This window comes from Embiotoca jacksoni, unplaced genomic scaffold (assembly GCF_022577435.1).
Source record: "Embiotoca jacksoni isolate LCO1_2020_lvr unplaced genomic scaffold, fEmbJac1.0.p SCAF_4, whole genome shotgun sequence".
NCBI lineage: Eukaryota > Metazoa > Chordata > Actinopteri > Embiotocidae > Embiotoca > Embiotoca jacksoni.
Genome location: NW_027185392.1, coordinates 8,806,334 through 8,829,945, shown reverse-complemented (window position 1 = coordinate 8,829,945; position 23,612 = coordinate 8,806,334). Strand labels below are relative to the sequence as shown.

Genomic DNA, 23,612 nt, shown 5'->3' with positions numbered 1-23,612 from the left:
AGACTGAAGGAGGAAGAGAGGGCTGCACGGACTGAGAGGCAGAGAGATAGCTGATGAAAGGGAACGCGAGAAGTGATTGATTTTTGCTCTCTCTAGTGCCTTTGGTATCTGTGTAACCATGCTGCCACACTTATCTAGCCTATCTGATTTAACAGCGTGTGCGATAAAGGGAGGAGAGAGAGATACTGTATGCATACAGAGAGTCTCAGAGAAAGAGGGCAGAGAATGTGCAACAGATTGAGAGAAAAACATAGAGACGAAGCAGTGGCATTGGGACGAGTGTGCAAATGAGAAAGTGGAGAAAATCACTCTCATTTAGCAGGTGCTGATGAAGAGAAAGTCGAGTCAGATTAAAGCTTCAGAGAAAAGTGGAGGGTGGTGAGGAGACACAGAAAAGGGAAATGGAGTCAAGATGTGCCAAGGAAAAGCGCGTCATGACAAGGTTTTGAACTGCATGTCTCTCATTTCACGCCGCGCTTGACTCCCGCCTGCACTCTCGGCCTGTGTGCTTGTTAGAGAGGAGAGCTGAATTGAAAAGGCAGAGGGTATGGATGGAGGGGAGATACAGTATATAAGGAAGCAGGAGGGAGAGGCAGAGGGAGGAGAGAGGGCAAACATGCGTTTTGACACGGTTAAAGGCTCACATAAAGGCTTACAGCTGTAGATCAGCTGGGGATCATCTAGTGCACTATATTACATCTTCAGAGGAGATTGGTTGACCTTATTTTACTTTTACACCTTGAACTTAAACATAATATATATATATTTTTCTTTTTTAACTGTAACAGTGATACTATTCTGTTTACATACACTGTTTTAACTTTATTTACTTCAACTGCAGAGAGAACCAGACTTTTTTTTTTTTTTTTTTTTTTTTTCAAATAGGCTTATATTAAAGCTAAGTCTTTATTCCTGACTTTTCTCATTTTCTGTCTTTATATCATTTTTCATTTCCCTAGTTTCTTTGTTCTGCTTCCATTTTAATTTGCCTGTAATGATGTTCCTATTGCACTAATTCGACAATGTCTCCATGTTTACCAGTTGGGATGAATTCAATGTAAAGCACGAACGTCTAATTCCATCCATCCCTGCACAAAGAAATTCACTTATTTCATCATTTTCACTTCTGCTTTTCCATTTTTTTTTTAAAATTTGCTAGCAAATTACACTTCTTGCACTAATGTTTTACATTCAAAGCCCTGCAGTGGCTTTAAAGTCATAATCCATCCATTTTCCTGATTGGCTTTTAATGTGAAACATTGGCGGGAAGTTTTATCGTCAGTGGAAAGTAAGACTTTTTTTAAAATAATTAGCGATTAAATGAAAACAGCATTAGATATATATGGAAGTGGAGAAATCTCATGTTTATCTTCTACTGATACAATTTACATTATCCTAAATTTACCTTGTGAGCTATCAGACTAAAGGTCATTTATGATGATGAATAATTACTACAAGTAGGGATGGCGGTCTGATAACATTTTACTGAATCTGTATCTCAGTATTAAACCTAAACCACAGAGATTCTGCTGTGCTCAAAGGTTGTAGGGCTTTCATCAAATATTTTGTTGTTGCTCTGTGACATTTATTAACCATGTCCTCACTCACTTTTCCTTTGGCTGTGAGGGCACGTAGGGTTTGCTCTGCATCAGGGCACTGTGCATCTCCAGGCGTAAAGGCTAAAGATAAAACAACATTCAACAAATATCAAGTCAATAAATTGCACAAAAAAAATTCCATGCATGATGCACTTAACGTTAGAGGTCACATAAAATGAACACTCGTCCTTCTAAACTTATCAAAAACAGTTCTTATGTAACATGATGGTTGGTAGATAAATAATTGTCCCCCCTATATTAATATATAGTACCCTCCAGAAAATATTGCATCTCATAGTTGTTTGGTTGATTTAGTTGTTTAGGTTTTAGCTTTAGTGTATCCACACATTTACGCACATTTATGTAGAGATGGTCCCCCATGTCCAGTCAGTCTTGTTAAAGTCTCTGTCCTATACCCCTGAAGACAATATAGAGATTTTTTTTTTCTGCCGCTTATCTGCATCTCAATGCTATGGAAATACTCACCACACAAGTTTACAGGATTGGTAACGTATGAAAGCCTGACTGTTTGAATATGTGTTTTTGGGACTGTCAGACTGTCTCTGCAGTTCCAAAGTGGAAATGTTCAGCTTTATTTCACTCATGTGTTGTAGCTCATAAAAAAAACGCCACATAAAGTTAAAAACTTGATATTCATGAGAGGGAATTTGCTGTTGAGTTAGCATCTCTCTTCTCTGCACATTCATCGAGTGGAAGTTGGAGGAAAAAGACTATTTGAAACACTTGTGAATTAATGTTTTGTCGGCCACAGCTATACAAATCCAGGTATTTCACTAACTTGGAACAACATCCGTCTATCAGAACTCATGCCCTTTATTAAGTACCTACAGTGGCAGGACAGAGATTGTGCTTCACAGGGCAGCTCCAACAAGTCCAGGTGGAGGAGCTGTGAGCCGAACTGTTCACTCTGGTAGTTTAGATGTGTTTGATTTGAATAGCTTCGGACTACCTGAAGAAGAACAAACACATCTGACTGAAGCCTGTGTGATGACCACACCTTCAATGTGCGAGTGCAGCGAAAGCAAAGCAGAAACCAACGTGCCAGCTTTTTTCCCTGCCAGCATTTTGAATTGTCAGCTAACGATATTGACCATTGCACAGTTCAATGAACAGTCCCTGTCGGCCATGCCAGTAAACCAGCATGCAGACTTGCCATTTCATTAATCACAAGGACTGAGAAGTGGATTTTGAAACGCTATCAGTCATGCAGGGTTAAACAAAACAACGTTAGCTCTTGCATTATGGGAAGCTCAGCATATCTCGGTGTCTGTGTTTTACTGCATAAAAACATGAAAGGAATAGAATCATGATTAAAACCAACAGGATTCATTCATCTGAAAGTGAAATTACCTTTTTGCCTTTTGTCTGTGCTTGGCGATTTTATTCCCTTAAATTTGTGCTCTCTCTCTCTCTCTCTCTCTCTCTCTCTCTCTCTCTCTCTCTCTCTCTCTCTCTCTCACACACTCACATATGCAGAGACACAAATACAGATGCCAGCACACCGGTTGGTTAGCCAGGTCATGTGGCAGCCGGGGTCAGGTCTAATTAGGGCCCGAGCACCGATGGTGCGAAAACCCTATTGTTATCCAAGGAATTATTATTCTCGTTCCTTATTCTTCTCCGCAAAGAACTGCATTTTTGGAGGCTTTGTCATCTTCAAAAACTCATGAAAGTTGGTACACACGTGTCTCCCGGTGAAAAATTTCGAATTTTAGTGGAGTTTCGATTGGGCGTGGGAAAATGGTTTGCTAGCGCCCCTAAACAGATGCCTCAACGGCTACATTTACCTACATGTACCAATTTCGGTGGACATGTGTGTCACACCTCGATGAACAAGAAAGTTCCACTGCACCATTACGTCACCTCAACAGGAAGTCCGCCATTTTTTTATTTAGTGGCGATTTTGGGCAATTCGCACATGTTGTACTTTAACGAACTCCTCCTACAGATTTTGTCGGTTCACTCTTTTTCTGTTTGGGATGAACAAGTTTTAAAAGAATTCCTTTTCGTCGATCGGTGTGCCCGTGGCGTGGCAGCCATTTTAAGCGTCTCGCCACGAAACTACAAGTTGCTATAAAACTTATGACCATGGACGGACCTTCTCCAAACGTTACATGTATGATAACAGTCCCACCCTGAAGACCCCTGGATGGTAATATTCGCTCATAGTCATAGCGCCCCCTGCTGGCAACAGGAAACAATAAATAAATACAAAATGCAAGCTGGGATATGCGGTCCCTCACACGCTACACGTCGGGGAGCTAGCAGCCCCGATCCGCCGGATCCCCGACGTGCACTGTGCACTTGATTATTCTACGTAAACAACTGCATTTTTTTTTTAGGCTTTATTATATTCAAAAACTGATGAAAGTTGGTACACGCGTCTCTCTCGGCGAAAAATTTCGTATTTTAGTGGAGTCGTGAGTGGGCGTGGCCGAATGGCTCGCTGGCGCCCCCTAAACAGATGCCGCGGTGGCTACATTTACCTACATGCACGAAATTTGGTGGACATGTGTATCACACCTAGATGAACAAAAAAGTTACAATGCACCATTACGTCAACTCAACTTGAAGTCCGCCATTTTTGGCGATTCGCACATGTTGTATTTTACAAACTCCTCGTACAGATTTGGTTGGACCGACTTTAAATTGAGTCTGTGCACTCTTAACATGTTTGGAATTAAAAGTTATCAAAATAATTCATCTTTCGTCGATCGGTGTGCCCGTGGCGTGGCGGCCAACAAGTGACCCAAAAGTCATAATATAGCTTGTCGTCCAAAAAGTGACCCAAAAATGACTTTTGGGTCACTTTTTGCTACAGTATAACTTTTTTTTTGAAAAGTCATGACAAATTCCCAAATACAATCCAAATAAAATCATAATACAACATTAATACATTTTAATGCTATTGTATGACTTTTTTGATCATATTTCAGACGACATGCTATAGCATGACTTTTTTTTTCTTCACATTTCGGGTGAAACGCTATAGTATATAGTATATACTCATTTTTGTATGTAGTATATAGTATATAGTATAGCCAGTATAGCCAGGGCGATGCGGCTAAGTTTGATGTTTTGTTTTTTTAAGAAGAATAAGGAACGAGATCGAGAAAAAAATGAAAACGGCAAGTTGCACGTCGGGAATCCAGCGGGTCGGGGCCGCCGGCTCCCCGACATGCAGCACGCAAGGGTCCGCATATCACTGCTTGCAGTTTTAATTATGTCTCCTGCTCTTTTGGATTGGTGGGATCTGGCCCAATCAGCAGGTAGGCTCCCATGTGTCAGTGATTTATTACCTGCGTTCTCTGCTGTGCTAACGAGGTTAATCAACTCCTCATGAAGGAGCTTTCCATTAGCTCGCAGGGCCAAAGGTGATGCGAAATTGACTCTCTCCCTCTCTCCCCTCAACCCTCCCTCTCATTGTCTTAGCGGGTTTGCTGTTTCTGACAGTTTTCTTACTCTGTGATATTTTTATGTAGCCAGTAGGTTCATATTCTTACCTCTCTCTTCAGTTATTTCTATTATATTTCAGAGCTGTTATTTTCAAGGTGCTCTGCGGACTTGATTTAGTCTGTCGCTCTTAGTCGTCATCATCCCCCCTCTGTGTTAGGACAAGACTTTGAGCTTGACTGACATAATTTGAGTGCTGCCAGAGCATCAGATGTAACCGTGGGAGATTGAATCAGACAATTAATTGTATCTTCCTTGTGGTGCGCTCAGTGGCGATAGAGATGGAGTGGTGGAGAAGGCTTGAGGCAAACACTTGTTTCTTGTGCTTTCAGAGGAGTCTTTATTTGTGTGAATGAGCACAGGAGGTTTTCTAGGCGTTGCATGTCTTTTGGTGTGTGTGTGTGTGTGTGTGTGTGTGTGTGTGTGTGTGTGTGTGTGTGTGTGTGTGTGTGTATGTGTGTTTTTGAGACAAAGAGATTAATTTGTTCTAATTAGACATTCGGCTGATGATTACATTTCAGTAGCTGGTGGTGCAGAATTGAATACATGATGGATTCTTTTAGAGAAGATAATAGAAACCCTCTGGTGTTTTAACAGATTCTGATGGCGGAGCATTGGTTTTGGCTTAATCATTTTCTGGTTGACGTCAGAGCAGGTATTAAATTTACCCACAAAGTGTTATGCACTATCTTAAATCTGTGTTTATAAAATAAAGCAGCTGGTCAGTTATTACATCTACACAATACATCAATGTTGGGATCATAAAACACTTTAATAATAATTTAATATATGTGTTTGGTATATTGAATATCTATCATTCATATTAAAGGGAAAATTCATCACTTTTTATGTGGATGTCAGCTCAGTGTTGATTGTAACCAATTGAAGCATTCAATTTGTCAGTGTGTGCTTGACACAAGAAAGCTGAGTTTTCTTGTTTGCGGCGCCTTGCCAGCAGTGCCTACATGTACCAGGACACACCATGAAATACAGACAAGAGTTTTTTTTCCACAAGTTCTCATGGTGTCATTTGCTAAAATCACTCCTTATTAGTTTTCTGGTGGTCTATCTAAAAATAATGTCACTATTAATCAGATATTAGGCCTCAAAAAGCTATGTGTTTGTGGGCAGGTCTGTTATGATTGGCTGGCCTTTGGTACAGTCAGTTCTGCTACTGGTGGGCGGCGTATAGTGTCCTCGGATTCCCAATTAGATTGAGTCAGTTCCCCTGAATGGGTGTTATCACTGTAGATTGGCGCTTGCAACATAACAAAACATAGCGTTCGGTGATAAAAATACTCTCCCCAAGGTTGTCTGCCTTCTCAGCCCTGCTGATTTTGGTTTTCTTTCCCAGTTCATTTGCGATATCCTAAAGAAGGTTCCCAGAACACCTCTATCTAAGTGGGGAATAAACTTTATTGCACATTAACACTCCAATTAGCCAAAATCATGTAAAATCAGTCTTCGATCACAACATCATCTGCACTATTTTGGATACTATTGTTTGGTGTTGGAAACATAGCTAGTTGTAGTACAAGCAAAGAGAACAAGGTTTTGCTTTGTAAAATCTCAAGCCCGATCCCTGGCTACCCACACAACTCAGTTAGCCTGTAGTTCTTCAGGTCACCAACTACATCTGAAGAATATCAGATTTTGCAGCTGCAGAATTTACTGCTTCTGTTGACTACATTAAAACATCAATACTGATAGGAAAAAGTAGTGCATTTTCCTTTAATCATAAGTCATGGTAAGAGCTTACACATCCTCTCCAATGCCACTTTGTTAGGTACAACTACTGAAGATATTCACAAAAGTTACAATGTATAATTTTGAAAAACTGTTTTAGAGAGGTGTCGAGTCAAAAATATTGATGACTCTGCCATGTCTGGTGCTCTATTGAGCTGTAGCTGTTTGAGTAAACAAAAGTACAGCGCAAATGTCTCAGTGGTTCAGCATGCCTTCAGGCTTATGTGCACTTTTTAATTTTAGGGAAGTAAACTAATGGAGTATTGACTGCATTAATTGAAGAATAGTATTTTTAAAGGACAATTTAAAGTTTGAAGTAAAAAACATAAAACTTCAAGTATGGTGCAACACAAGGGACTTTTATTTCCTGAGTGATGACTGAATGCAGCCGCCTCCTCCGAGTCTGTCAGCAGTGGGCTAAAGCTGCTCACTTAGCCAAGTAAAAGACATGTGGCACTCTGCCTTGTTCATTTCCCCAGCTAGCTTTTTTCTCCCTACTTGGTAAATGATTTGCAGATGACGTCATTGTTATTAAGTGTCATATTGACTTGATGTATAGGATGAAGTTGACTCATCTAGTCTGATTATGTAGCTGCGCTACAAAATGTGATGTTTGACCTCCTAATGGAAATAGAAGTGATTAAACAGAAGGTAGTTTATCATTTTGGAGCATAAATGTACTCTAGTCATAATAATTTAAGTCAATCTAGTTAAATTATAATTGCTATCTATAGTAATAATTTGATCTTTCCATGAGTATTTTGGACAAAGTTGGCATTTTGCTGTGAGGGTAGAGCTAAAGATGAGCAAACGGATTGTGTGTTGTGCCAAACTGTCAACCAACAGTGAGGTCACCTATTGGTTTGTGAACTGCTGGTATGAAGCCTTGACTTCGGATATTGGCAGTCGCTATCTTGCTACTTCAGAGCGTTTTGGAGCCAGAATTTACCATATTTGGGTGACAATTGGAACCCCGAAGATACTACGTCCGGCCCATCAAAAACAGAAACCTGACTGCACCACAGGCCTTGCATTCATTACATGCGCTTCTACTAATGCGACTGATTGTTTTCCAGTTGTTAGTCAAACCCCATGTATTGCCATGGAAATGGAGATCACACTAACAAAAAAGTTTTGTATTTTAAGAGCGAATTTCCCCACAATATAAATACATTTTGATTATATATTTTATTTAGATGGTGTAATCGATGTTGTATAATCGCAATATTACACGAGAGGGTGTGCTTTAACATGATTATTGGCACGACGGTGATGCGGTCAGGACCGAGGCGGTTGCACACCCTCTCGTGTAATATTGCTTAAATTTGAACTGATATTAATGGTATTTGACATCAAAGTGACATACGAACCGATTGAGCCTCACCAGCTTACTTACCTTTTGTTAATATAGTTACAGATTTAATGATCTTTTTCTCTTTATTTTATACCACTATTATAGTACAAGTCTTATCATAGTTTAATAAAACATAACTTCATAAGGAAAAAAAGACATTGAAACATAAAGTGCCTTTAACCACCATGTTTTTTTTTTTTACTGTAAATCCAACAAATCTCCAAGTTCTCCACCTCTCCTTTTTGATCACAGCAGTGCTGTTGTGTTTGGCTTTGCAACCAAATCCATGACATTAGTATAAACAGATGCTCATCGAAATGTGGTCGGTTGAACATTAGAAGTCAAGCGCCTCAAAGTAAACAGTTGGTGGAACTGACTCTCCACTCGTCCCAACAAACCACAGCAGAAGAAGGCGACACAACGAGATGATGTCACCAGAAGAGCGCCAGTCAAAACTGAAATAGTGGAAAACAACTTGGATATATAATGTGTCTTCCAGCTGTTTTTATTTAGATGAATGGAAAATATTCCAACGATTTTACAAAATAATTGCGGTCAGCTCGGGTTAATGTAATAACATGACAGGTCTACTTAAAGGGGACAAAAAAAGACATGCTTTAAAAGTCATAAAAGCTCATTGACTTGAGCAGTGAAGAAGAATCAGAGATGATTCCCATGATGTCAGTCAAATCGCTGCACTTTGTCTTTTTAGATGCATAATTGTATGCAGAGCCGCGCAGGAGCAGCAAGCTCTTGTCTTAAAATGACCACCACATTAATTGTGATGGAAACAGGGGTCGATGTGACCTGTTTCTGTTCTCTGCTCTGACTGCCTTTGAAGCAGACGCTGGTACAACCTCCTGCCGTCCAGATTGACTAAGTCTTGCTCAACATTGCTGTCAACAGCCCAGCAGGAGAGGCGCACCGTGGTGTGCTATGATTTTATAACTAAAGTATGAGCAGGACGCCCAGTTTGAAATCTTCATGTTGAAAAACATAAACCACAAGCACTTGACAGTCATGTATGTTTCACTGCTTTAAAGATGGTGTGTAAAACCATATAATCAAGTATGCAGACATGTTACAGGCAGTTGGTATCTCTCGGGAGAAATGTGCTGTTTGTTAACCAATAACTGCTGGGAAGTGATGTTGCGCCTGCTATAAGTAGATACTGTAGGACATAATTTGCATTATATGATTTGTGAGCTTTGCTCAGCAGGTACAGAGGAATAGAGAGGTCTCCTTCACTGCTGAGAGAATAAACATATCATTGTTTTGCATCCTCTGTGCTTTAAAGGTATAATTTCAACAGTTATAGGTTTAGCTATAGGTTATAGGTTAAGGAAAATAGATTTATTCCAAAATCTAACTTCATGCAGTTCAAATATGTTTCAAGAAACATTTAGATGTAGGACAAAGGGTTAAACATTTTATGCTTAGATATTACTTATGCAACATAGCTTACTTTTTTAGATTTTTATATCATTTTTCCAATTACAGTAACATTCTGAAATGGCAAAAAGGAAAAGACAGAGCGCCAAACATACCATAAGAAAATATTTTATTGATCATTTGTGCCTATTTTTTTCATTTATTCACTGCTGGAGGTGTATGGCATTTTTGCAGCCCTCAGTGTGAATGAGTCTGGGGCCACTTGTGATCAGAAGTGGGTGGTTTGAAGAAAAATATTACCTTTGTGTTTTTGCTTTTTTCAAATTGATCCATATATTATCCCTCGTCTTTATCCCTTGAGGTAAAAGAAGAAGAAGCTTGTGTCCCCAGGGGTTTGGTTGGACCATTGTGTTTGTTTTCTAACATAGAGTTTGAGCCGAGTGGCTTCTGTTACTCGTGTAAATGTATCCAAACACTTTACTATTTTACAACAAAGCTGTTTTTGGTCAAACATTGTTAGTTTACTCATTGAGGTAATATCAGGTTATATAAATAATTGCCCTCCTTCACTTCCACTGGAACTGCTGATTAATGACTGACACTAAACAAAACAAATTTATTTTAATGACTTTTCTCTCTCACATTTGTTGTTTCCCCATTTTGCCCTAATGCATCAGAATTATTCAAGCTGCACAATATTCGAAGCTGCTACAATCATGTTACAGGATGCAAACCATGGACTAAATGTGTTTATTGCTGATTTAAATTAATCCAATACTCATACATAATAGCGCAAATAATGACAGTGAATAAAAATTATATTAATTCTTCACAGCAGCAGCATTTAAACAGTTTAATCAGACTTTTATCTCAACTACTAATACTTAATTACTACAACCCTAAATGATTATGACTTAATAAAGTTTTTTTTCTGTTTTGTTCCTCAGCACATTTTACGTTCTGAAAGGCAACCCCTCGTATCCAGAAGATTGTGCAGTGTACAAAGCGTTGCCATCATCATCATCATCATCATCATCATCATCATCATCATCATCATCACTCCACTGGCTGCTGTGGGAGTGAATCATATTTCAGCGCTTCTGAAATCATTTCCTCGACAAAAATAGCCAGAGTAATTCTATCAGAACATTATGGGATGTTTAAAAAAGAGTGCATTGAATGGAGCTAGGAATGAGACGTAGAAACAGGGTCATTGATAATTAAACAGCCGAATATGAGATTAATTAACACGCTGTGTGGTGTTTGATTAGAAATATGATGATGAGGCAGGTTGAGCTCAAACTGTGGAGGATTGACAGCAGCAGCAGCGGCGCTGCTCAGACTGTGAGGAGGAGAGATAGACGGAGGGAAAGGTGGTGAAAGACGAGTGTGATGAAGTGGAAAAAGCTGAGTTTTGGAGGGAACGATGTGTGCACTTCCACTTGTGTGTGTGTTTTTGTGTGTGTTTGTGAGCCCCTGTCTCTGAGTTCTGAGGGTTTGCCTGTTTTCTCAAGCGAGACTCCCCTCCCTCTCAGCCTTAATGGCCAGCGCTCTCTCTCTCTTTCCTCTTTGTCTGCTTCTCTCTCCCTGGTCCTCTCTCGCGCCATCTCTCTACCCTCCAATCCTCTCCCACCAGGGCTTGTTGAGCAGTAGGCCGATATGTCGCTCTTCCTCTGCAAATCTAATTGGAGACAGGCTTTCATTGGCATGACATGGAGATGAGTTGCCAAATCCTTTCAGCCCTCCCGCTTGAGGCTCGCTCCACTCAGCTCTCGTACAGTACTGCACACTGCAGCTGCAGCGGCAGCCTCGGCTCCGACCACGTATCTGGAGCAGCATCTGCAGCAACCTGACCAAATCAACCGCACCCAACAGTGGTTGTCTTAATAGCTTTAAATCATGTAGCAGCTCCTTTACTGCCAGACGTGTTTCATTTATAAGTGTAACACCGAAGGGGGAACGACGTCGGCACTGTGGGATCTATCTGTGAAAAAAAAAGAAGAAAACTTTGTGCCTTATTTACACTGATGAGTGTGTGCATTAACATACCGGGTATTTCTGTCATCTGTGCGGTCTCCAGTGAGTTCAGTGAGAATGTGGAGTCACCGTCTTAAGTGAGGCTATGCTCACACATTTGGCATCAGTACAGTACCCCAGGGAGCGGGAGTGACACACACAGGTTTGTGTTACTTAGATAACTCTCTGGTGCCATATCTGCACAACGGGTGAATAAGGTCTCTTAAGTGATTCATTCCTGCTGTGTTTTAAGGGGGGTGGGGTGCATTTCACACAAATAACTGCTGCAGATTTAGTGCCACTACATCTAGACTCTTTCGAGATGTCTAAACGATTTACATGTCTCAGGATGAGACAAAACAGCAAGAAGATTCAAAAGGGCAAGTGTGACAAGTGATATAAGAAAAGAAATGACAGTAAAGCATTAATTGGTCCTGACTTGCAGCAGAACAAAGGTAGATGTGAAAGTACATCAATAAAATGAGATACTCCCTTTTAAACCTTTGTGATCATTTCACAGTTTTTTTTTTTTTTTTTTTTTTTTTTTTTTTAATTAAAATGTAATTATAATGTAGTTTATTCTGCCATTCTGTATTAGCCTCCTATTACCAGACCCAAGTTCACTTTGTGAATACATGGGTATGGCCACATTTCCAGTACTGCATCCTAATGGATGTAGACCTTGGGTTAACAAACTATACCCCCTCCCTCCCCAAGATTGTCTGCCCATGGGAAACAATGGTGTGTTTACTTTTCATGCCTACACGAGGAAGAACATGCCACTGACATGGTCTCCTCCAGTAGACTGACGGGTGTATTTCTGGGCTGCTTAGACACACTTCCAAACAACTTTCCAGGTTACTTCCAAACATCCTGGAGAACTTTTCACAGTTCTGTAAATTTAGGCTGATTCAGTGTCCTCTGTCTGTTCATGTTAATCCGACTGACTCCATGATGGTGGCATCAGGGCTCTGTGGTGGTCAGACCATTGGTGTTGCAGTACTCCTCATTCTTCCTGTTGCTGTAAACAGTTCTTTATGACTCTGGCTGTATGTTTGAGGTTGTTTTCACGCTGCAGAATAAATTGAACCAGTGAAGTGCCTCCTTGATGTTATCACATGATAACAATCTAAACATTTAAAGTGCCTAAAGCATTTGCACACTGCTGTAGATGCTCTATTAATTTAAGTAATTGGACAGATAGAAAAAAAACACTTACAAAACATAATATCCCAAAGTGAGTAATGGGCCATGCAGGGATTGTAAAGCGTCAGTCAGATCTTTTAAAAGCATATTCACTACTGATGTAATTCACAACTTTAATATTTTATCTTTTTCATCCTTTGGTCTTTTCTATTTTATGCAATACTGCCCAAAAATGTTAGCATGTTCAACAGCCTTGTATAATTTGTACTCCAGCATCTAGCCAGCCTCAGATCTGGAAAAGTTTTTTTTTTTATCTGAAAACATAGTGTGAAATTAAGAACAAAATCTGGTATGTTAATATGAAATAATGGTTTAATTTTAAATTTAAATTTGGCCCTATAGTGATGGCCTGCCTGTTTTTGATCTATACGCTCTAGCTCTGTGTTGTAGGAGGCTGGAGCACATGGATTGGAGACACTTGCCCCGGTGTCACCACATCATAAAGTCTCCGCCCTTCTTCACTTCAGAGAGACTTCTCCACTCACACGCATGTTTTTGTCATGCCACACAACACAACTTCACACCAACTCACCCATCCATCCATCCATCCATCCATCCATCCATCCATCCAACTAACTGACTACCACACATCATGTGTTTTCCTTTGTTCTTTTGTGATTAACTTTGTTTAAATTTGAATTAAGTAGTTTTGTTTGGCCTTCAACCTGCGTCTCCTCAGTTTTGTCATGGCTTTTGAGCCGGACCATGACACTATACTTGTGATTTTAGGATTACCAAACTCTGCACTGCAGCATCATAGTCCTTTTTTCTTTCCATGTCTTCTAAAAAGAGCAACTCGTGACGTTGTGAAGGGAACATATAGCTGTAGCCTCAGTCTTTTAGCGCAGTTTCATGTATGTAGCCAATACATATGTAAATAAAGGACCCGTGTGTATGATTTAAGTGTATCTAAAGGTAGAATTAACTATAATATTTATGGTTTTATTTGTGTATCACCTGAAACTGAGAATCATTGTTTTCATTACCTTTGAATGATCCCTTCAAGTCTACATAGCGGACGGGTTTTCTTCCAATGAGCACGCCATGTTGCTCTTTTAACAGCCTTTTATAGGACTCTCATTTTACAAGAATTCCGCTTAAAACATTAAAATGTCAGCAGGAAGCAGCATTTTTAACCTTTAAAGGTGACAGTGTTAGCTTAGTTAGCTCAGTAGCTAGAGCTGATCAAATCTTCCATTGACAGAAAAATTAATGGTCGTGGACTCGAAATGAGAAGCTTCTTTTGTCAACTACTGTCTGAAATCAAGAAACCATTGTTTATACAAATTTCAAATCTGCCACTGTTATTTCTGTAAACTACCTAAGTGCCGCAAAACGCTAGCAACAATAACTAAAGAAAGCAGGGTGAACAATAAAATCTGTTGGGGTTGCACGACTTGCACACAGTTCTTCAAATCATTACAAATAATTGAATCTGGTTTTATCAATGTGAGGAAAGACGTATAATTTCAAATATCTTACGCCACATAAAACTCACGACTGAGTCCATAATATACCAACCAGAGGGACATGTTTGCAGTCATTTTCAACACATCTAACCAAATATGACCGCAGCTTACACACCCAGTAGCCTGTGATTTATAGAGAAAGAGACACAAACACAGAGTTGAAAATAAGGCGACAAGCCACTTTCTTGGGCTCCTGGTTGAGCTGTGTGTGATGCAAAACGACAGGCAGGAAAACGAGCGGGTATGGAAGCAGGCAGTTCTCGTAATGACACACAGACACTGCTCCCCCGCAAGGACACCTCACACCTCTGTGATATGAGCTAGTGGAGCTGCAGGACATTATGTAAAGACAGGAGACGGAGAGGAAACGATTGGGTGCAGTTGGGGAGGGTCAATAGAGAGAGAGACAGAGAGGGGGGGGGGGGGAAGGGACTCTAATGCCATGTGAATAAAGGACAGAAATTAAATTGGGGTGATTAGGATATGAAAGAGAAAGTAGAACGAGATGATGATTAGCTGTAATCTAAGTATGAGAGAATGAAGTAAGTAGTGCCTTCACAATCCCTCTGAATGGTAGGTTTGGTCTCACAAGTGATTACACCCAGTTTTAGAAAGAGACAATCAGGAGAGCTATACCAACACAAAGAGGGAGTGTAGGGGGTGAAGGAGAAAAGGATACTGTGATTAAGTAAGAGAGAAAAAGCAGGATCCATAACAGCCGAGTAACTCAGTGATGGAAAAGAGAGGTAGTGTCTGCACAAAAAAGGGAAGAAAGTTTAAAGGTACGCTTAGCAAACCACATTGAAGGGTCAGTTCCACCTAATAAGGAAACAGTATTCAGCTACTTACTTCTTTTTGGGATCTGACCTTGCAGATGTTTTTTTTTCAAGGTTTTTTTTTAGATGTTACATCCCCAAACAAAATGATCATGTCTCCCGGCGAAAGATTTAGTATTTTAGCAGAGTCATGAGTGGGCGTGGCCAAATGGCTTGCTAGCGCCTCCTAAACAAATGCCCCGGTGGCTACATTTACCTACATGCACAAAATTCAGTGGACATGTGTATCACACCGAGATGTACAAAAAAGTTCCAATGCACCATTATGTCAACTCAAAAGAAAGTGCGCTATTTTGAATTTACACTTATTTTAACAAACTCCTCCTACAGATTTTGTTGGACCGACTTGAAATTTGATCTGTTCACTCTTAACATGTTTGGAATTAAAAGTTATCAAAAGAATTTGTTTTCATCAATCGGTGTGCCTGCGGCGTGGCGGCCAAAAAGTGACCCAAAATTCATACGGTAGCATCTCGTCCAAGAAGTGACCCAAAAACTTTCACTTTCTGCTATAGTAAGACTGTTTTTTTTTTTTTTTAGGGAGACACGCTACAGTATGATTTTTTTTTTAAAGTCATTACAAACCTTTTGGCTGAGAGGGAACAGTGCTAACTACTACACTACCAATCTTCCCAGGAAATGGTCTGCATTGTGACAAATCTTTGGCTCACTGCAACCTATAACTCCACAAATATTAATTCAAATGCGACCGAAATTGCCACAGACATTCTTTGGATAGTAGATATACATGTTTTCAAGGGAGTCTGCAGTGATATTAAATATATTTCTGTATTGTGTAGTGTATGCAAAACCTTTTCAATTTCTCCAAACGTTTCATCTTCACTAAAAGTTGAATCACCATCAGCAGGCCAAGGTGGAATCTGAACCATTAATATCAACCTTAGTAAAGCAGAATCTTTTCCCTGTTGAGTTAACCAGACTGTCGGTTGAGTCACTGGAAAGCTCTGAGTGAACTCCGTGAAACACTTCCTCCACCGCGACTCTTTCTCCAGTGCTGAAAATAGTCCAGTGGTCTATGCTTCAGAGCTGGAAATGACCTCAGTAGGACGCAGGTTTGAGCCCTGCTCAAGGAGGTTGAGTCCCCCTAAGAGTAAGCCACACGGTTCCTGAAGGGCTAGCCCCCCTAAGGGTAAGCTACACAGTTTCGGGAAGGAAGTTGATGTTTAAGGTCAAACGATGCTCCAAACCTCACGAAACTTTGCAGATGCGTCAGGCACTAACTTTCATGAGTTTTTGAAGATGTCAAAGCTGCCAAAAAAAGGAAAATTATTTTCAGAAGAATAAGGAACGAGATCGAGAAAAAAAATTAAAACTGCAAGCGGGAATATGCGGACCGTCGCGTTCTGCACGCTGGATCCCCGACGTGCAGCATGCGAGGGCCCGCATATCACTGCTTGCAGTTTTAATTATTATTATTATTATTATTATTATTATTATTATTATTATCATTATTATTATTATTTTCATCTGTCATGAAGTAAATTGTTGAAAGTTTAGATTGTGTTTTGAATCCTCTTCACAGCCAGGTGAAGAAATATTTCATTTATTTATTTGTTTGCCACTATAATGGATTAAAAATATTGGAAAAGGCTCATAAAATATCTACCATTTGTTAGTTTTTAATTGGGCAATGTAAATTTTCCTCAGTTTGCCACAGATTCAGAAAAATGCTTGAATGAATAAATTAGACTTGATCTTAGTGTCCCAAATGATAGCCACCCGTGGGCTAAAGAAATGGTCTTCATGTTCGTGTCAACACTATATTCTGTTAATCATCCACAGTAAACGGAACATTGTTTCTGGGGAGGGATTTTGATGTTGTCAAGGTCATTTTACCTTCAATTGTTTATAAAAAAAATATATAAAAAAACACATCGAGGTCATTGCGATAAGAAAACTTTGTGTCCTGAACCCTTGAAGGTTTAGGCTTATTTTTCATTGTGTCAATAAATGCAATGAAATGATTAAAACATCCACCTGTAAATGTGTTCCGATTTCCCTTCTCTGTTGTTCTTACTGAAGAGAAAGTCTTTACAAATACAATTGGTGCACTTAAACGGCTCAGTAATTCCCTCAAAGAGCAGATGTTAAACAAAAGGAGTAAACATTGCATTTGTATTTCCAGCTCTGGATTAAAACACATTTAGAGTACATTAAGTGGGTATTTAGGGCAGCAGAATGGTGTATGTGGGACTTACTTAAAATAATCTACTGCTGCCACGTTCACTGTAATGACGGAACCCAGTGCAAAAATGTGGTTCACTTTTTTAAGAGTTTAGGAACAACAATGGAGCTCTGTGGCACAGAAGAGTGAACTAAGAGGGATCAGAAAGTTCAGAGACTGGTCCTGTGAGACGTGAACGACGGCAGAATGTGTCATGCACAGAGCACAGAGAAGATGTACCGTTGGTGAGTAAGTACTTTGTTGCTTGATGAAAATCAGTACCTGAATCACACGTGCTTTTGTGAGTAGGGGTCCTGGTGCGTCTGCGATTTTTTTTTTTTAAGAACCTGAAACTTGAGAAGAGAGCACACATCAAAGTTTGTTAAAAAATAGGGGACAGAAAGAAGCAGCAGGGAGCCAAATCTAGGGAGGCGGAGGATGGGGAGCGATGATTGTGTTGTTGTGGGCGAGAAACTTGTGCATTTTCAACGTACTCTGAGGGGGCGCATATTCATTCATCTTCATTCAAGAACCTAATTGCCATCGTGTCACAGTTCAGGTCATTTGCACTGAATGTTTTTCCTCAGACGGCTCAGAACATCTTAGTAGTGAACTCAGTAGAATTCACAGTGCACAACCCCTCAAAGGTCAAAGAAAACCCACCTCGTAGCGCACCTGACCTGATGTGCCTTTCAGGCCAGTTCTCCAGGCTCATTGCTTCATTGTAATAGATTTACAAAAGAGTTGCAAGGGTCTCTGTTGCTTATTTCCAGCTTTTGACACTCAATTGGCAGACACAACTGAACCACTGCTCACAAAACCATTTGTAAGTCAGGTGATTTTGATTTTGTCACAGATTTTGACTAAGTGACAAAACTTGGACTACTTACTCACAAGGATGATTGCTTCTCTGGGCTCCGTGCACGTCACTGTGCTGTGCACGTCACTGTGCACAACATCAGCAGTCCCTGAACTTCATGATCCACCCTTGTATATCAGACTTCACTGCATAGACAAAACCTGTTAAGATAAAATTATCATAAATGTTGGTCTTTTCATGGGAACCAATGCCAATAAGCGTTATGCATTTTAAGCCAGGAAAAGGTATCAGAGCGACGAACAGATGGCAGTATGGATAAGGGACGTGGTTAAAGAAAGATAATGTTCGGGTAAATTACATGTAGCACTCATCTTCACAATTCATTTAAAACATTGAAGCTGAAATGCTGAAACAATAATGAATTTTGATGGAAGCGGGAGGTCAGGGGTGAATGGTGCTTTAGCTGTTTGTAATGCCTAAGAATACATTCATTACCTCCCTGAACCGAGCGGAGTGTATGTACTGTCACATGTCAGGGTTCAGCCTACACACACACACACACACACACACACACACACACACACACACACACACACACACACACACACACACACACACACACACACACACACACTCGCTCTCCTTCCACCTTCATTTCCAACACCACCGATCTGTCCACCATCACTTGGGACTGCAATGCTATTACCATCTCATTCAAAAGTAGGTAACACATCCTTTCTGCCCCTGTGGGGGAAAAAGTGGAGGAAGGGGGGAGATGGGCTTTGATGTCAAGTGGAGGTAGTGCACCTAACCCAAAGCCTGTTCAGCCTCCTGCATGACTAACACGTATGACTGATTGCACACCTGGATGGATGCATGTAGTTAATACACTGTACATGTATGCATTCACATGGACATCAAGCATATACAGAGTGTATTCGTGCATGGAAGTGTAAGTTGTCACAGAGGGGCACATACTGGATAAGCAAACTGCAGAGCGACTTTTTGAACTTTAACTTTATTAGATTAGAAGTTCAAGACAAGTGAAGTGAGTGAGAGTTAACTAATTAAAAATCATGTACTGTTCCCTGTTCTGCTGTGATCTATGAAGGGTCCTAGATTTCACCTGCAGCAAAAAAAAAATATTTTAATCGAATCGAGAAAAAAAATTGTTTGATAAGAAAGTGGTTGTGAGTAAAGTAAGAAGCTGGAGTCATAATGTAGTTAGACTGACCTGACCTTATACCTGTGCCCAGGTCTCAGACGGTACCTGGCACTCAGCCACAGTGTAGCTGGACATGTTGCACAGAAGTGCTCGACAGGTTTAAAGAAATAGTATAAATAATGTGTCAATATGTAAACTTTAAAGCAGGGATGGGTGATATGGCCCCAAAATACTATCACAATATTTCAGGGTATTTCTGTGATAACTGTATTCTTAATGACTGGACAAAATAATAAAAAATATAATACTAATTTTCAAGAATATACGAGTGCAACAAAATCAGTGTGATAGTTTGATGTGACAACATAAATGCAACAGCTTCAGTAGCTTCGCTAGATAACAATGTGAGGTTTGTGCAGGATTTTGCACAAGTGATTGTAACGATTCCCTCTTACCTTTTAATATTGACTCAGCTAAGGTTATATTCATTCCGATCTGTATTTATTTATTTTATTTTGTTTTATTCGTTTTTGTATATATAGTTTGTGTGTGTGTGTGTGTGTGTGTGTGTGTGTGTGTGTGTGTGTGTGTGTGTGTGTGTGTGTGTGTGTGTGTGTGTGGGTGTATTTATTCATTGCTCTTATTTTTTTCTAAAATAATACATTTTTATCTATCTTGTTTTATGTATACGTATTTGTAAATTTTTTAATTATTGTGTGCACCTTTTTGTGTTTCTATGCTGCTGTGACGACTAAAGTTCCCCACTGTGGGATAAATTAAATCTAAGTCTAAGTCATATAGTAATACAACTATCCACAGTGGAAAAACAAAACAGGATTGTAGAGTTGAGTCGAGCTGGCAATGGACACAAGACTTAAGTCTTGTTTTATTCTCATTTGACTCTTTGGTATTTTTGAAATACCATCGCTTTAAACATTTTACACACGGTCTGTGAAAGTGGTGTTTAAACATGACTCAACACCTCCAGTCATCTCAGTCACCTTCCAACAGTAGATGTCATACTGGACAAGCTTAAAACCACTGACATGATGCTGTTCTTATTGCCACCATCTGCCATGTTGCCTTCAGTCACTTAGATTTGTAAATAATCCATCACAACTTCTTTGACCCAATGAGCTGCTTGGCGGTTTTACATGGATGACTGACTTGCCCTCAACCACTTTGTGGAAACAAACAGGCTCCTGGAGCTACAGCGGTGCTTCTTACTTGGTCTCTTCTTCCTGTGTCCTTGGAGAATTTCTTTTTGTCATAAATGTCTGTCTGTCTACAGATTTGATATCCTAAATATCATTGCACCTGGTAGCCATGTTACCTATCGTGCTCTCTGTAGCGTACTAAAAATACAAAGATAGCTTTGTTCAGGTTTTTTGATAGTGAATGTCACATTGTCTGTGTTTGAATATTCATAACAAAGTAGAAAAAACTTTTTGGGCAAAACATCTTAAACACATTATGAAAATAAAAAAATCTTGCCATATTGTTGCCTGTTGTATAGTACAGTTGGAGAGCGTGAACAAAGAATAGAAAACGCCAAGCTACAAACAAGACTATACTGTATTTGCTCCCAAGGCTTGCAGGAACTGGACACGCTCCATAATCATCAGTGCCCTACCGTCCAGTTCTCTCTCATGGTGTATGACTCATGACCTTGTTTGCTGATTGGCTCCTTGTCTCTGGTTTCCAGGACGACCACTCCATGTTTTTCCAGTTTGGCCCGTCCATCGAGCAGCAGGCCTCCGTCATGTTGAACATTATGGAGGAGTATGACTGGTACATCTTCTCCATAGTCACCTCATACTACCCTGGTTACCAGGATTTTGTCAACAAGGTAAATATACAGACACACACTTTGATGAAGACATAATGTGTGTACTGCAAATACTAGTAACCTACCTGTACTTTATCCTCTACTTTTCGACAGATATATGATAACACTTGGTAATAAGTTGAGACCAGAAATAAAAGGGGAATATAATCTGCAAAGATAAATGTATTCCTTTTATAAGACTTGACTCCAGAAGCAGCAGGATACTTATTACTTATAAGGATAATGGCCATAAACTTTTTCAACCATGGATTTAAATGACAGATTTACTTTCACTCTGGGTCCCAGACACATTCGGTATTATTACTTTTGTTTTTTGGGGACCCATTATGAGAGGCCTGAGATTACAGTAGTTCCTCTGATAGGATGTTTGCCTTCTTTTTTAGTTTTCTTTCTTTATTTTGCAGTTTATTTTGTGAAGACTACATACAGTTGGTGAAATGATCCTAACAAAAGCAACTATTTCTGAGAAGATGATTGTCTGGTTTTAAGCCACATTTTCAAGCTTTTAGAAATGATAAGGTTTGGCAGAGTCTGATATAAGTGGGTTGCTCGCTTCATTTTCTGATTGCTTTAATGGGGATGGCAGATTGGCTGAACATGTCTTTTTAAATGCAGTGGCTCACAGAGGCTTCCTTATCTCCAGGGCCAAGAACAGACTCTTTAAAGGGGATGGCATGTGATCCTGAATAACTTTGAACATCAGACACACATCTAAAAACAATTAAAAAAAAAAAAAGTTATTGAAAGCCAGCTAATCATATTTCTTAATAATATTGCAGCAATGCCAATGTCTTTCTTTGAACAAAGTTAAATTACAATCTGATTTTAAAGAAAAAATATATTTAATGTGAAAGAGGATATTTAGTGCCCATATTCCCCTGAAAAGCTTTTTACAGAAGTCAAACGAACTTTATATCAACTGGCAAAGTTTATTGTCCCTTCTACATAGCTGCAAAATATTTTAAAAACAAACAACTCAAAGCCTGAATGACCTCAGTGGCGAGAAAAGCTGAAACCACTTCATATTTGTGCAGCTAGTTATTGGCAGCATCATGAATCTCATTCCAGCCTGCTGTCCCTTCTCATGCAAATGTAAAACATACATAAAAAATATCCAAGTTTTCTTTGTCCTATTTCAATATAACAACAAAAAAAGAGTGTAACTGACCCTGAAACACAAAACAAGAACATTTCTTTCATTTAAATGCCAAATATAAGTTAGAGAGCCACAAAAATAAATACAATCTCTTCTTTGTGTGTCTGTGTTATGTTGTGTTGTCTTTGGGCTTTTAACGGTGACTACAAAACTGAAACCATCTCCAGCAGAGATTTGGGGAAAAGAGATTACGTAATCTTTCTCTTGCTATTTAAAAAAAAAAATCTACCACTGCTTCCTTTTCCCAAGAGATGTGTAAAGTCAAACTGTTTGGCAATCTGTGAGCTGGAGGAAGAGACATCTTGTTTCATGTCAACATTTTGTTCCAGTATCTCTCCTTCACAACTCCACTGCAAGTGTGCAGCCTACACTTTCTCAGATAATCTCCTCTTTTTTCCTATCCAGGTCCGCAGCACCATCGACAACAGCTTTGTCGGCTGGGAGCTTGAAGAAGTCTTCCTACTGGACATGTCAGTGGATGATGGAGACTTGAAGATCCAAAACCAGCTGAAGAAGCTGCAAAGTCCCGTCATTCTGCTCTACTGCACAAAGGAGGAGGCCTCCACCATCTTCGAGGTGGCGCATTCTGTCGGCCTCACAGGTTACGGCTTCACCTGGATCGTGCCCTCACTGGTGGCTGGTGATGCAGACCATGTTCCCGCTGTCTTCCCTACAGGTAGACCCAATCATCAGATGGTGTTATTAGCATTTAAAAATTTAAATATCATATAGTTTAAATGCTACTCCGCTGCTAACTAGAGGGTGTAGCGTGTTATCGACATGCTGGGAAGAATTTTTTTATTAGCCATTCATTACCCTACTACGCCTCACTACCTGCCATTGTGATAAAATGTGATAGTTTTGGTGCTCTGATCTGGAGCAGTGAGGTCTGACACAGTTGTAGTGAGAGCTTTTAATAAGGTGTAGCTTTGTTGCCCTCCTGGCAAGGGGATCAAACATATTGTCATTCCTTTTTTTGCTGCCGAGGGTTGGGTTTTTTTGCTTGAGTGTTTGCTTTTCTGCTCAAAAGACCTTCGGATAGAGGGTGTCTGTTGTTATTTTGGGTTTTACTGTATGAATGAATGCAATCCAACCAATGACTAAAGCATTAAACCCAGGACACATAATCTAAGGTATTTTATAGATGCTAGAGTTTGTTCAATAATGTGCTAATCTGTTCCCCCACAATCATCAATTTATCATTTACGCATGGAGAAATTTTACACTTGACCTCCTGAATCTTAATAACTGCAGAACCACTGAAGAACATAATGGCTTTGATTGTGCAACATCCTAATCAATCAGTTTGTTTTATATCAGTTTCATATCAGAAACGATTTTGTTTT

General features: G+C 39.7%; 1 protein-coding gene across 11 annotated transcripts in view; it reads left to right on the top strand.

Moving 5' to 3' along the window:
- The window catches only part of grin2bb (glutamate receptor, ionotropic, N-methyl D-aspartate 2B, genome duplicate b), a 98,073-nt gene that overhangs the window by 37,552 nt on the left and 36,909 nt on the right, over positions 1-23,612 (top strand). For all 11 annotated transcript variants that reach the window (XM_069168222.1, XM_069168220.1, XM_069168226.1 and 8 more), the window contains 2 exons: positions 20,967-21,110; positions 22,672-22,942. In XM_069168222.1, the coding sequence (XP_069024323.1) occupies positions 20,967-21,110; positions 22,672-22,942 (415 nt within the window). The remainder of the gene's footprint in view (positions 1-20,966; positions 21,111-22,671; positions 22,943-23,612) is intronic.